Source organism: Podarcis pityusensis (assembly GCF_964106645.2).
Source record: "Podarcis pityusensis genome assembly, chromosome: 8".
NCBI classification, from domain to species: Eukaryota; Metazoa; Chordata; class Lepidosauria; order Squamata; family Lacertidae; genus Podarcis; species Podarcis pityusensis.
This window is the reverse complement of record NC_138033.1, coordinates 3,566,773-3,582,052: the sequence shown is the minus strand read 5'-3', so window position 1 is coordinate 3,582,052 and position 15,280 is coordinate 3,566,773. Positions and strand designations below refer to the sequence as shown.

General features: G+C 50.9%; 1 protein-coding gene across 1 annotated transcript; it reads right to left on the bottom strand.

The window, feature by feature from the left end:
* Positions 1-60: 60 nt before the first annotated feature.
* Positions 61-4,953, bottom strand: OPA3 (outer mitochondrial membrane lipid metabolism regulator OPA3). The gene is made up of 2 exons (XM_081019544.1): positions 4,754-4,953; positions 61-630 (listed from the first exon to the last, which is right to left on the bottom strand). The coding sequence occupies exons 1-2, from the start codon at positions 4,893-4,895 to the stop codon at positions 302-304; spliced, it is 471 nt and encodes a 156-aa protein (XP_080875670.1). The 5' UTR covers positions 4,896-4,953; the 3' UTR covers positions 61-301.
* Positions 4,954-15,280: the final 10,327 nt, after the last annotated feature.

The window sequence follows — 15,280 nt, the reverse complement described above, 5'->3', positions numbered from 1 at the left end:
AGTCCCCACACCCACCCATTGCCCTTGCAGCTTCTCCCCACGATCAGCGAGGCTGAGAGCTTTTTTCTCTGCAATTTTTTTTTTTTTAATGGATTCAGTATTTACACACTTGCAAAAGGCCAAGAAACTCAGCACCACAGGGTAGGTTGGGACGCGGGACTTTCGCACCCCGAATCCTGCGTAGGCCAGGATCCCCGCGGCGCCCTTCGCCGTCCAGCAAGGGGGAACCTCGCGGCGCAGCCGGCAGTCGGGCGCAGTTTTAGGAAGCCGCCTGTCTCTCTCTCTCTGCCCGCCATCCCCGTTATTTCTTGGAGGAGGCAGAGACCTCGACGAGGACCCGGTTGAGCTCCCGCAGCCGGGCGTCCAGGGTCTCCACGGTCAAGTTCAGCTCGGCCACCTGCTCCTGCAGGCTCTCGAGGGTGCTGCTTAGCTCGTCCTCCTTCTTCTTGCTGTTGGTGGTTTGGCGGGAGTACTCCAGGAAGATGCAGAGGCCCCCCACCCCAAAGACGATGGCTTCGCCCAGCAGTTCCGCCCCCAGTTCGGCGGCCGCCTCCTCGTTCAGCGGCTTGATGGCGGCGCCACGGAAGCCCATGATGCGCATCTTGGCTCGCATCTCCACCCAGTGGTACACTGCAAGAGGAAAAGGAAGAGTGAGGAATGTCCAGGGTGCAAGGCCTGCAGCCTTCCAGGTATCACTTATTTTTTAATTTTTTCTTTGACAAAGTAAAAGGTAAAGGGACCCCTGACCGTTAGGTCCAGTCGTTGACAACTCTGGGGTTGCGGCGCTCATCTCGCTTTACTGGCCGAGGGAGCCGGCGTACAGCTTCCGGGTCATGTGGCCAACATGACTAAGCCGCTTCTGGCGAACCAGCGCAGCGCACGGAAACGCCGTTTACCTTCCCGCCGGAGTGGTACCTATTTATCTACTTGCACTTTGACATGCTTTCAAACTGCTAGGTGGGCAGGAGTGGGGACTGAGCAATGGGAGCTCACCCCGTCGCGGGGATTCGAAACACCGACCTTCCAATCGGCAAGCCCTAGGCTCTGTGGTTTAACCCACAGCGCCACCCGCGTAATATCTGTAAATAAATAAGAATAAAAATGTGCACCCCACTTCCTGACACCATTCCATTGTCACTATCCAACCTCCCAAAATTGCAGCACCTCTTGCAATGGTTTAACCCCTTTCCGTTTTAACAATATAAATTCTACAAACACCCTCTATATCTCCTCAAAATCATTTCTCCTGCATATTCCCCGTCTTACCTGAATGGCACATGTTAATTTATCATTAACAGCTAAATCCCACACCTCTTTGTACCGTTCTTCCATTTTATACAGTGGTGCCTCGCAAGACGAAAAGAATCCGTTCCGCGAGTCTCTTCGTCTTGCGGGTTTTTTCGTCTTGCGAAGCAAGCCCATTAGCGGTTTAGCGGATTAGCGCTACAGTATTAGCGGCTTAGCGGGATTAGCGGATCAGCTGATAAGCGGCTTAACGATCAGCTGATAAGCGGCTTAGCGATCAGCTGATAAGCGGCTTAGCGATCAGCTGTTAAGCGGCTTAGCCGATCAGCTGATAAGCGGTTTAGCGGCTTGGGGAAAAGGGGGGGGGAAGGAAAAAAACCCTGCAGGAACTCGCAAGACATTTTCGTCTTGCGAAGCAAGCACATAGGAAATTCGTTTTGCGAAGCACCTCCAAAACGGAAAACCCTTTCGTCTAGCGGGTTTTCCGTCTTGCGAGGCATTCGTCTTGCGGGGCACCACTGTATTCACCTTGTTCCTTCCACTTCCTAGCTATAATAATTTGTGCAGTTTTCAATAAATTAGTGAGCAAGTCCTTCATAGCCCGTGAACCTCCCAACCCATCGTACATTGACAGTAATTCTTTGGTCAGCTTTAACGCAGTGATTTCTGTTATTTCCTTAAACACCCTTTGCCAAAAAAATTGTACATATTTACACCCCCACGACATGTGAACATAGGTCCCTGTTTCCTGGCATCCCCTCCAACATAGCACCGAATATTCCTTGTTTATTTGATTTAATCTGACTGGCGTTAAATACCATCTCCAAATTAATTTATAATAATTTTCTTTTATCCTTCTAGACAACATTTTCAAAGTGTGTTTCTCCCATATTTTCTACCTGGACCCTGACTCTGAGGCCTTTTTGTGTGTCTTTCTTCCAAGAGAGGCCTGGAGGGTATATTTTGTGGGGGTTTTTAATTGTAATTTTGATGTTGTGAATTGCCCTGAGATCTGTTGATGGAAGGGCAGTATGCAAATGTTATGAATAAAAATAACACCCCAATTTTCACCATGGCAGACATTGTGGAGTTCGGAAAGGTTCAAAAAAGGGCAGCCGAAACAATCAAGGATATGAAGAGACTCATAATAATAATAATAAATTATTTATATTTTGTCCATCTGGCTGAGTTGCCCCGGCCACTCTGAGCGGCTCCCAATCAAGTGTTAAAAACAATACAGCATTAAACATTTAAACTTCCCTAATCAGGGCTGCCTTCAGATGTCTTTTAAAGATAAGATAGCTGCTTATTTCCTTCACATCTGAATGGAGGGTGTTCCACAGGGCGGGCGCCACCACCAAGAAGGCCCTCTGCCTGGTTCCCTGTAACCTCATTTCTCGCAGCGAGGCAACCGCCAGAAGGCCCTCGGAGCTGGACCTCAGTGTCCGGGCAGAACGATGGGGGTGGAGATGCTCCTTTAGGTATATAGGGCCGAGGCCTTTTAGCGCTTTAAAGGTCAGCACCAACACTTTGAATTGTACTCAGAAATGTACTGGGAGCCAATGCATATCTCTCAGGACTCCCCTGTGAGGAAATGCTGCAGTGTTTGAGACTTTTTTATTTCAGAGAAAAGGCAGCATGATTCAAGACTATAACAATGCTTGTGCGGTTGCTTCCAAACCTGCCATCTTGTGCATATTAAGTTAGAATCCATCTGAGAGAGAGTCTCCTGAACCAGTTGCACTAGATTCAAGGTAAATATCTGATCAGGGCACTTAAGAATGGAATTTTACTATTTACAGAGAACAGTTATTGAGGATTTTCTTGCGGATAAAGTGATTAAATGTGAGTTTGATGATTCCTGCATTGCTGTGGCTTGGGACAAATGACACTTAGGGTCCCTTCCAAGTCTACAATTCTATGATCCTATTTCTGTCCTCTGGGGCAGGAAGCGTGGGCAGGACCCATCCCGAGAAACATCATTTAATGGAACAGATGCGCATGAATCATAAGAACCAGGGGTCAGCAATTTTTTTCAGCAGAGCTGGATCTCAGTGTCCGGGCAGAACGATGGAGGTGGAGATGCTCCTTCAGGTATACTGGGCCGAGGCCATTTAGGGCTTTAAAGATCAGCACCAACACTTTGAACTGTGCTCGGAAACGTCCTGGGAGCCAATGAAGGTCTTTCAGGACCGGTGTTATGTGGTCTCAGCGGCCGCCCCCAGTCACCAGTCTAGCTGCCGCATTCTGGATTAATTGCAGTTTCCGGGTCACCTTCAAAGGGAGCCCCACGTAGAGCGCATTGCAGTAGTCCAAGCGGGAGATAACCAGAGCATGCACCACTCTGGCGAGACAGTCTGTGGGCAGGTAGGGTCTCATCCTGCGTACCAGATGGAGCTGGTAGACAGCTGCCCTGGACACAGAACTGACCTGTGCCTCCATGGACAGCTGTGAGTCCAAAATGACTCCCAGGCTGTGCACCTGGTCCTTCAGGGGCACAGTTACCCCATTCAGGACCAGGGAGTCCTCCACACCCGCCCACCCCCTGTCCCCCAAAAACAGTTCTTCTGTTTTGTCAGGATTCAACCTCAATCTGTTAGCAACCATCCGTCCTCCAACCGCCTCCAGGCACTCACACAGGACCTTCACCGCCTTCAAGGGTAGCCCCATGGAGAATACATTGCAGTAGTCCAGCCAAGACGTTGCCAAGGCCTGCACCACCATGGCCAAGCCATCCCTGCCCAGGAACAGCCAAAGGTGGAAGGAAGCTCTCTTGAGAGGCACTGAAGATCCCTGTGCCTCCGACGATGGTGACAGATCTAAGGACGCCCCTAAGTGGGCAAAAAACCCACCAAGAAGAGGACAACCTTCCACTCTCTGTCCCCCTCAAAATGGCTGCTGTCCCTCCAGAATGTAGCTTTGGCTTATCAGTTCTGCCTGGGGCTGGCTGAGGCTCCAGACACTCTCACTTGGGAACTCCCTGCCACTGGACACCAGGCGGCTGACGATCATCTTTGCTCAGCCAAACCTGTCCGGAGGCTTAGAAAGTTGGGTGTGAGTTCTAGTGTCTGTTTCCAGTCTACTGATGAATCTAAGTTTGGATTTCTAACTTAGTTTTTAACTTTTCACTGATTTGTTTTCACTGCTTTGTTCTCTTTGTAAACCGCTTTGGTGGTTTTTCCAAACAATCCAGCGTTGTACAAATTTTATTAAATATAATTAATTAATAAATTTAATTAATTAATTAATTAACTTCCCGGCCACTGGGTCAGGGGCCTCCGCCCCCTCTGCTTTCCCACGTGCTGCCCAGGAAGGGGACCTCTCAATGTCACCGCCGTAGCCTCTCCGCCTCCCGATTGGCCCGCGTCTCCTCGGAGGCCCGCCCCCTCGCCTCCCTATTGGCCTACTCCCCTCGCGTGCCCGCCCACCCTCTCTCCCATTGGCTTCCCTTTCTACCCTGACGGGAGACTCCCCCTATCGCGGGGGGCGCTGCCGCCGCCTGACTCACGTTGCGCGGGGGGCCCGCAGATGTACTGGCGGAAGAAGGGGCTGGCGCGGGCCCCGTCCTTGATGCGCGCGGCCAGGGGCTTGGAGAGCTGCCGGACGCCCAGGTAGAGCAGCTTGGCGATAGGGAAGGCGCCGGCCACCATCCTCGCGCTCCCAGCGGCCCCCGCGCCGAGCGCGGCGCACGCAGACGCCGGGCCGCGGTGACGTCAGCGCGCACGTCACGCCCAACCTCCCCGGCGTGCGTCCGCGACGTCAGCTCGCAGACGCACGCCTGTCCCGCCTCTGCATATCCCGTATGCAAATAGGCCTTATCAATATGCTAATGTATTCTCCCCCGCATGACACACCGGGTGAGGTAACACGCGGGCGCACGCTAATGAGGCAACGCTGAATAATATTGTTTTTTTCCTCTCATGAATATGCTAATGAGGCGAACCGGAATATATTTGTTTTTTCTTGTCATAAATATGCTAATGAGGCGAAGGGGGATATATTATTTTGAATATGTTAATAACATGTGTACTTCCTGTTTTTACTGTGGTTTGTTTGAAATTATATATATATATATTTATATATTTCTGGTTTATAAAAAGCAAAACAATTGCTTTCCAGCCTTTTAAAGCAGCGCTCCGAAACGCAGCCCTGACGTGCACTTCCGGCACAAACCGGAAGGAAGGAAGCCGCTCCCATTGCCATAGAGATGGCAGGGGATAGAGAGGTGCGCTGGAACAACGCCGACTGCGGCTGCGCATGTAATAGAGGACCTTGATGCCGCCCAGAGACTGAGGCCACAGAGTTAAAATGTAGAATCACCCTTTAACTCTCCGTAGAGGGAACTTCCGGGTTCATGTTAGAAGCTGGTCTATGTGTTGCCTTGGGGCAGGAGCCTTCGGAAGCCAAAGAAGAAACCCGGAATCTCCTTATCGAAGGGGTTGGGCGGCAGCATCTCCCCCCGCCCTGGCGAAATAAGCTGCGGCGCAGAAGGGGAAAGAGGCGCTCCTGCTCTCTTCCAATTTCTGTTCTTCGTCTGCAAAGCGCGGCTGCCCTTTTAGGCAATCGTAGCCGCTCGAGCTTTTCAGTTTCTCTCTCCCGTCAGTGCTCTTCTGTCACTCTTCCCTTTTTACTATATCTGTGGTGCACTTCCGCCCTGCATGGCCGGCCGTCATCCGCCTCAGCCAATCATGGCTCGCTCCGCCCTCTCCCCCTCCCTCCCGGGTTTTTGGCGGGAAAACTCTCCCGCTGCCGCACGGAGGCCACGTGCCAGGAGGCTCCTCCCCTTTCTCGCTCCCAGGCAGGCGGTGCAGAGACCAAGGGGCGCATTGCTATCTTCCTGTCCTGGGAAACCCCCTCCCTGACCATAGCTGTCAACTTACAGATTTGAAAATAAGGGACCAGCAGCCTCGGAAATAAGGGATCAGCAGCCAAAATAAGGGGTTCTGAGCCCCTCCGAGCCAAAGGCAGAAAGCCCAGCCAGCAGCCAAACGAAGCCTCAAGCGGTGGTTCCCACAGCGCAGCAACCCGGCAAAGGGGATGCAGCAAGGAAAACCACCGTCACCTCTCCGCTGGGAAGCGCTGAGCAAAGGCGAGTCCCCAGGCAACGCGGCCGATTTGATCGGCACAAGGCATGCAAGCTCCACCCCCCCAGTCGTTCTTAGACTCCTTATTGGGTGAGCAACGCAGCCAAGCAACACAGGTGGAGCCTCCCTCCTCCCTGGCCGGCAGGGAGGGAGGGACAGGAGCTGCTTCCTTTGAAACCCGGGAAATTTAAGGGACAGCAGTGTGAAACGGCGCTGGGATAAGGGGGTTTCCCGCCAAATAAGGGACGGTTGACGGCTGTGTCCCTGACGTTCCTCCTCCTCCTCCCTATGTGGGGAAACCAGCCAGATGGGCGGGGTATAAATAATAACATTATTATTATTATTATTATTATTATGATGTCAGCAATTCAACAGGTGAAGCTGCTGTTGCCTCTGGCCTGAAGTTGCTTTCTAGGGAAGAGCTTCCCCTGTTCACCTCAAAGGCTAAGGGGCAAAGGTCTGCAGCACCCGCAAGTCCAGGGTTGTAAAGACTGCGGAGAGAAGAATTGGGTGCACTCTTCCCACCTTGGATCAAATCTATGCTTCCAGGTGCCATAAGAAAGCTGCAGAGATAGCGCAGGATAGTGCGCACCCCGGAAATGATCTCTTTCAGCTTCTGCCTTCTGGAAGAAGGTTGTTGTTGTTTGTTGTTTAGTCGTGTCCGACTCTTCGTGGCCCCCTGGACCAGAGCACGCCAGGCACTCCTGTCTTCCTCTGCCTCCCGCAGTTTGGTCAAACTCATGCTGGTAGCTTCCAGAACACTGTCCCACCATCTCGTCCTCTGTCATCCCCTTCTCCTTGTGCCCTCCATCTTTCCCAACATCAGGGTCTTTTCCAGGGAGTCTTATCTTCTCATGAGGTGGCCAAAGTCGTGGAGCTTCAGCTTCAGGATCTGTCCTTCCAGTGAGCACTCAGGGCTGATTTCCTTCAGAATGGAGAGGTTGGATCTTCTTGCAGTTCATGGGACTCTCAAGAGTCTCCTCCAGCACCATAATTCAAAAGCATCAATTCTTCAGCGATCTGCCTTCTTCATGGTCCAGCTCTCACTTCCAGACATCACTACTGGGAAAACCAGAGCTTGAACTATACGGACCTTTCTGGAAGAAGGTACAGGGTTATAAAGACTAGGACTAGCTGCCTGAGAAACAGTTTTTATCCAAATGTGATTTTGGTTTTAAACGCAGTGTAAGGTACTCTCTGGGAGAGTATATTGTATTTAATTATGGGGGAGTTTTTAGGGGGTTAACCAGGCTGGGATAGCAGGCTTGTTGGTTTTGAATGTCTGATGTAGATTTTCAATTTCGTTGTTCTGCATGGGACAATGACAATAAAGATTATCGTATCGTAAAAAAAAGTCACCCTGGCCACACTCCCCAATTTCATTCAGCGTTGCGTAGAGTAGCCAGGTCTAATGGTACAAAACTATGGAACCTGAGAAGGCAAGGAGAAGAACCTGCCTCTGTGGGAGAGCTGAGCAGCCATTGGCCTTCCTGACCAGACGCCTCCATTTCTCACCTCTTTGAGGTCTCTTGTCCTTATTACGGGAGGGCTGCAGCCAGACTGACCAGGCAAGGGTTTGTGGGAGCTGGTTTACTCAGTTAAATGCGAGGTCCCAAGTCCAAGCACCGTTTGCAAGAGAAGCCTCCTGATAACCTCAGGTGCACTTCTTGGGTCCTGTAGCGTTGCAGGTCCAGCAGAGAGCAAAGACTTTGGCCGGGCTTGGGATGTCTCTAGCGATATCTGTGTTCCGAATCAAAAGTCCCTGCAACTGTGTTTCTAAATAGTCTGGCGTTTGATCCCTGGGATGGTATATTTGATCCCTTGATAGCTGAGGGAAAATTTAAGGAATGTCTGAATAGGTCTTTGTCATATTTTCATAGACTCAAAGAATTTGTCGAGTTCGAAGGGGCCATGAGGGTCTTCTAGTTTGGGGTGATGCAGGTTTCTTTTGCCCAGTGTGCTGCTGAAACCTGCAACCCTGAGATTCATAGTCTCGTGCTCTACCAACTGAGCCATCCCAGGTCATCTGATTATGCTAGGTTTTTTACTTTGGCCTTTGTGTTCACAATTTTTAAGTTTAGTACATTTTTGTAGTTAATTTCATTAATTTCATACTGTAAATAAACCCTTTTTGTGTGCGTGTGACTTCTGTCAATGCAGTGTGCCTGTGATATATGTGATAACCTTAACAACAACAACAACAACAACAACAACAACAATAATAATTTATTATTTATACCCTGCCCATCTGGCTGAGTTTCCCCAGCCACTCTGTGCGGCTTCCAATCAAATGTTAAAAACAATACAGCAGGTATACAGGACCGAGGCCGTTTAGGGCTTTAAAGGTCAGCACCAACCCTTTGAATTAACCCTGTATCTCTGAGTTTGGGGCTGTGGTCTAAACCACAGAGCCTAGGGCTTGCTGATCTGAAGGTCGGCGGTTCGAATCCCCGCAACAGGGTGAGCTCCCGTTGCTCAGTCCCTGCTCCTGCCAACCTAGCTGTTCGAAAGCACGTCATAATGCAAGTAGATAAATAGGTACCACTCTGGTGGGAAGGTAAACGGCGTTTCTGTGTGCTGCTCTGGTTCGCCAGAAGCGGCTTAGTCCTGCTGGCCACATGACCCGGAAGCTGTACGCCGGCTCCCTCGGCCAGTAAAGCGAGATGAGCGCCGCAACCCCAGAGTCGTCCGTAACAGGACCTAACGGTCAGGGGTACCTTTACCTAACTCACGTGTTTACAAAATCAGTTAAGTGCTAATGAAGGGAGATGAGACAGTTTAATACATATAAATTAGGGGACTTGAGTGTCCCACTTGTGGGTTTTCCATTGAGGCATCTGACTGGCTACTGTGAGAACATGATAATTTTTTCTTTTCTTCTTATTATGTTTTTACTGAAATTTTATTGGTGTTAGCCACCCTGAGCCCAGCTCTGGCCGGGGAGGGCGGGGTATAAATAAAATTTATTATTATTATTATTATTATTATTATTATTATTATTATGGGCCATTGGCCTGATTCAGCAGCCAGGCTGTTCTTAGGTCATTGTGACCCTAAGCATGCTAAGAGATTTACGAAGAGGAATGAAACTTTCATAATGCTCCCCTGAATAAGTTAGATCCTCTTTGGCTCCTCAGTTGCTCTGACGGGGTTTGCTGTGTTTTGCCTGGCCAGGAGACTGACCCCAAGCTCGTTCCTTCCCGCAGGGTCACCCGGACCGTGTGAACACAAGAATTAAAGGACTTTCCTGCTGTTTGGCCTGCCTCAGATGCGGCCTTCTTGGCTCATCCTTCTCGTTAGAGCAGAACGGGGTTTTCGGAGAGAGAAACTGAGGCATGGAACCAAGGGCAGGACCAGGGAGCTGCCCCCAAGAGGTCAGTACCATAACAGCCCAGCCAGGGTCTCTGGGCACAACCGGATTTCCTTCAGGTTGTGCCCAGGGGTTCTGTATTGGCACCCTGTATTGATTAAGCAATAGCGGGGAAGTAATGGCAGCGGTGTAGCGTGGGTTGTCAGCACCCGGGGCAAGGCAAGTAATTTGCGCCCCCTAACCCGGGGCAAGGCAAGTAATTTGCGCCCCCTAACCCGGGGCAAGGCAAGTAATTTGCGCCCCCAACCCCTAACCTGCTGCCGCTGCCAGCTGCTTCTTGCTGCTGCCTGGTCTGGTCTGGTGTGGTTCTCTCCCGCGCTCAGCGCTGCGCTGGGCGGCCGCTGCACTGTCCCTCCCCCAGATAGTCCCTCGCTCTCTCTCCGCACCGCACGCCTGGCACCCACCCCCTCCACAGTGGGCGGCGACCCGGCGGCTCGGATCGGATTTGCACAGCCAGCACTGCAGTGAGAGAGAGTGAGTGAGCCAGGTAGGGGCAGAGAGCTGCGAGTGCGAGCGCTCCCCCCAGATGTTGCGCCCGGTGCGGCCGGCCCCCCCTGCACCCCCCACGCTACGCCACTGAGTAATGGAAAGGAGAGTTTGGAACCCGAGCCCCAATGGGAAATCAGAGGGCCTGTTGTTTCCTTTCCCTGCCTGCACACATGGGAACCGTGTCCTTTCCTGGCCCCAGAGATCCGGCATGCGTCCCAGCAGCTCGAGCGGGAAAGGGATCAAGAGATTTAGGCCGAGCGAGAGGAAACTAAATAAACAGGAGCAGTGAAAGCATCCCACTCTGGAATCCACTCTCAAAAAGTCCGAAAATGACTTGAGGAACTGTTCTCGCTGGGGCTGCAAATCTCTCAGAAGAAGAAGTTGATAATATTCATCATCATTACATTTACATTCTGTCTTTTCCAAGGAGCTTAAGAAGGTGTGCGTGGTTCTCCCTCTCCCATTACCCTGCGAGGGAGGTTAGGCTGAGACACAGTGACACACAGCCAGGGAGCTTCATGGCCAAGTGGGGATATGAACCCCGGTTTCTCCCGCTTGGACTACTGCAATGCGCTCTACGCGGGGCTACCTTTGAAGGTGACCTGGAAACTGCAATTAATCCGGAATGCGGCAGCTAGACTGGTGACTGGGAGCGGCCGCCGAGACCACATAACACCAGTCTTGAAAGATCTACATTGGCTCCCAGTACATTTCCGAGCACCGTTCAAAGTGTTGGTGTTGACCTTTAAAGCCCTAAACAGCCTCGGTCCAGTATACCTGAAGGAGCGTCTCCACCCCCATCGTTCTGCCCGGATGCTGAGGTCCAGCTCCGAGGGTCTTCCAGCAGTTCCCTCACTGCAAGAAGCAAAGCTACAAGGAACCAGGCAGAGCGCCTTCTCGGTGGTGGCGCCCGTCCTGCGGAACGCCCTCCCACCAGATGTCAAAGAGATAAACAACTACCTGACATTTAGAAGACATCTGAAGGCAGCCCTGTTCAGGGAAGTTTTTAATGTGTGACATTTTAATGTACTTTTAATCTTAGTTGGAAGCCGCCCAGAGTGGCTGGAGAGACCCAGCCAGATGGGCAGGGTACAAATAATAAGTTGTTGTTGTTGTTGTTATTTCTCCCAGGTCCTAGGCCAGCACTCTAACCACACCACCACACGGGCTGGCTTGTGGCAGTGGGCCAGCCCCATCCTTCACTCCTTGCCCACGTGGGCATACTTTGATCAGTTATAGAATCACAGAACTGTAGAGCAGGAAGGGACCCCGAGGGTCATCTAGACCAACCCCGTGCAACGCAGCAATCGGCGCTAAAGAATCCCTGGCAGATGGCCACCCAGCCTCTGTTGAAAAACCTCCAACGAAGGGGAGCCCACCGAGGCTGCCTGTCCGACTGTTTGGTCTCAGCCTGCTGGAATTGTCGGGAGGTCCGTGGGTATTTCCACTTGCTTTCACCTTTGGTCTCTTCTTGTTTATTCCCAGAAAGGCCACTGACTCAGCAGCCCTCGCCTCTTGTTAAACCCTGAGATTAGGCTGCTCCCATCTTGGGACGTCACAGATGACCCTCTCTTTTCTTCTCCATGCATTCCTGGAACATGGAGTGAGTCATCAGTGGGGCAGTCTTAGGCTGCAAGACCCATCGCCGGAGGTAGAGGTTAATCCCAGGAGGTGTGGGAATTTCTGAAAGCATTCAGCGCAGCATACCATGTTTGATTTTATCCCAAGCCAAGAGGCAGCCAGGAGCAGAGGGTGGCGGCGAAAGTAGCCGTTTATTGCAGGATCGCAGCCCCTGTGTGGAAATGCGGCTACTTCTGGGGTTAAGCCTGGCTGGCAGGCAGGGATTCCTGAGCTGCTATGAGCAAAGTAAAAATTATTCTTATGTGCAGGGAATTTTCCTTGGCAGGGGGGTGCGGGAAGGCGCTTCTTACGCACAACTTTTCATTGAGGAGAAACTCTTTAGAGGAACGGCAAGGAAGAGGCGACAGGGCATAAGCTTATAAAATTAAATCACGGCTGCATGGATAGATAAAAGTCTCTCTCCTGCTCCCATAACTCTAGAACTTAAATTATTATACAGTGGTACCTTGGTTTTGGGACATGGGTGGCGCTGTGGTCTAAACCGCAGAGCCTAGGGCTCGCTGATCAGAAGGTCGGCGGTTCGAAACCCCGTGACGGGGTGAGCTCCCGTTGCCCGGTCCCTGCTCCTGCCAACCTAGCAGTTCGAAAGCACGTCAAAGTGCAAGTAGATAAATAGGTACCGCTCCGGCGGGAAGGTAAACGGTGTTTCCGTGCACTGCTCTGGTTTGCCAGAAGCGGCTTAGTCATGCTGGCCACATGACCCGGAAGCTATACGCCGGCTCCCTCGGCCTATAGAGCAAGATGAGCGCCGCAACCCCAGAGTCATCCGCGACTGGACCTAACAGTCAGGAGTCCCTTTACCTTTACCTTTACCTTTACCTTGGTTTAAGAACAGCTTAATTTATGAACAACTTGGATTTAAGAATGCTGCAAACCTGGAAGTAGGTGTTTTGGTTTGTGAACTTTGCCTTGGAAGCAGAACATGTTCCGCTTCCTCTCAAGTGTGTTCCATTTCTAAATTGAGTCCCCTGCTGCTATGGGAAAGCCCGCCTTGGTTTAAGAACGGACTTCCGGAACGGATTAAATTTGTAAACCAAGGTACCACTGTACAACACAGCCTCAACAGAGAAAAGAACATAGCATTAAGTTTATGGCATCCTGGGGATTGTGAGACTAGTGGGAGAGCTTTACTTTTCCTTTATGTACGGAAAGAAGGGAGACCAGGTTTTGTCATTCTGAACCAGCTATATCCCAAATATTATTCAACCACATCTCAAGAGGTATCTCCGCCTGGGATTTCCAGTGATACGCTATAACTAGACTTGCGGCTATGGTTTTCCCAGAAGTGATGTACGGAAGTGAGAGCTGGACCATAAGGAAGGCTGATCGCCGAAGAATGGATGCTTTTGAATTCTGGTGCTGGAGGAGACTCTTGAGAGTCCCATGGACTGCAAGAAGATCAAACCTCTCTTTTCTGAAGGAAATCAGCCCTGAGTGCTCACTGGAAGGACAGATCCTGAAGCTGAGGCTCCAAGACTTTGGCCACCTCAGGAGAAGAGAAGACTCCCTGGAAAAGACCCTGATGCTGGGAAAGATGGAGGGCACAAGGAGAAGGGGACGACAGGGGGGAGAGATGGTGGGACAGTGTTCTCGAAGCTACCAGCATGAGTTTGACCAAACTGCGGGAGGCAGTGGAAGACAGGAGTGCCTGGCGTGCTCTGGTCCAGGGGGTCACGAAGAGTCGGACACGACTAAACAACAGCAGACTTGCAGCTACCAGTACAAAAAGAATTAAATCTTCTTAATGCCATAACTGTGGCTCCCCAGAGGAGTTCATAGAATCATAGAATCATAGAGTTGGAAGAGACCACAAGGGCCATCGAGTCCAACCCCCTGCCAAGCAGGAAACACCATCAGAGCACTCCTGACATATGGTTGTCAAGCCTCTGCTTAAAGACCTCCAAAGAAGGAGACTCCACCACACTCCTTGGCAGCAAATTCCACTGTCGAACAGCTCTTACTGTCAGGAAGTTCTTCCTAATGTTTAGGTGGAATCTTCTTTCTTGTAATTTGGATCCATTGCTCTGTGTCCGCTTCTCTGGAGCAGCAGAAAACAACCTTTTGTTGTTTTCTTTCACGGAGAGCCAGTGTGGTGTAGTGGTTAAGAGCGGTAGTCATGTAATCTGGGGAACCGGGTTCGTGTCTCCGCTCCTCCACATGCAGCTGCTGGGTGACCTTGGGCCAGTCACACTTCTTTGAAGTCTCTCAGCCCCACTCACCTCACAGAGTGTTTGTTGTGGGGGAGGAAGGGAAAGGAGATTGTTAGCCGCTTTGAGACTCCTGAAGGGGAGTGAAAGGCGGGATATCAAATCCAAACTCTTCTTCTTCTTCTTCTTCCTTTCTCCCTCCTCTATGTGACATCCTTTTATATATTTGAACATGGCTATCATATCACCCCTTAACCTCCTCTTCTCCAGGCTAAACATGCCCAGCTCCCTTAGCCGTTCCTCATAAGGCATCGTTTCCAGGCCTTTGACCATTTTGGTTGCCCTCCTCTGGACACGTTCCAGTTTGTCAGTGTCCTTCTTGAACTGTGGTGCCCAGAACTGGACACAGTACTCCAGGTGAGGTCTGACCAGAGCAGAATACAGTGGCACTATTACTTCCCTTGATCTAGATGCTATACTCCTATTGATGCAGCCCAGAATTGCTTTGGCTTTTTTAGCTGCCGCGTCACACTGTTGGCTCATGTCAAGTTTGTGGTCAACCAAGACTCCTAGATCCTTTTCACATGTACTGCTCTCAAGCCAGGTGTCACCCATCTTGTATTTGTGCCTCTCATTTTTTTTGCCCAAGTGCAATACTTTACATTTCTCCCTGTTAAAATTCATCTTGTTTGTTTTGGCCCAGTTCTCTAATCTGTCAAGGTCGTTTTGAAGTGTGATCCTGTCCTCTGGGATGTTAGCTACCCCTTCCAGTTTGGTGTCATCTGCAAATTTGATCAGGATGCCCTTGAGTCCATCATCCAAGTCGTTGATAAAGATGTTGAATAAGACCGGGCCCAAGACAGAACCCTGTGGCACCCCACTAGTCACTCTTCTCTAGGATGAAGTTGCTAGAGAAGTTGCTCTCCCCCTATTCCATATTTATAATCTCCGACGTGAGAATAGGCCACGTTCTCACTCTTCCTTAAAAGGGCCTGATTTCAAAGTACTATAGGAACCCAGATAGAGTATCAGCTTTTTCATGCAACCTTGGATCTCGGCCATCCGCCTCCCTTTGGGGCATAACAAGAGCGCCTGAGGACATGTTGGGGGTCTCTTCTCCCCATGTGGGAGCCACAGCCAGCTCCCAGACACCTGAGGGGGCATAGCAGTCGAGCCAAGCCCCTCTCAGCCCCTCTCGTTTATTTCAGAATCAAGCCATTGCTCAGCTAGCTCTGAGATGCACCCAGTTCTAACCGGAGCACTTCTGAATCCTTGTGCTGAAACACAGAGTGAGTGGGCTTTGG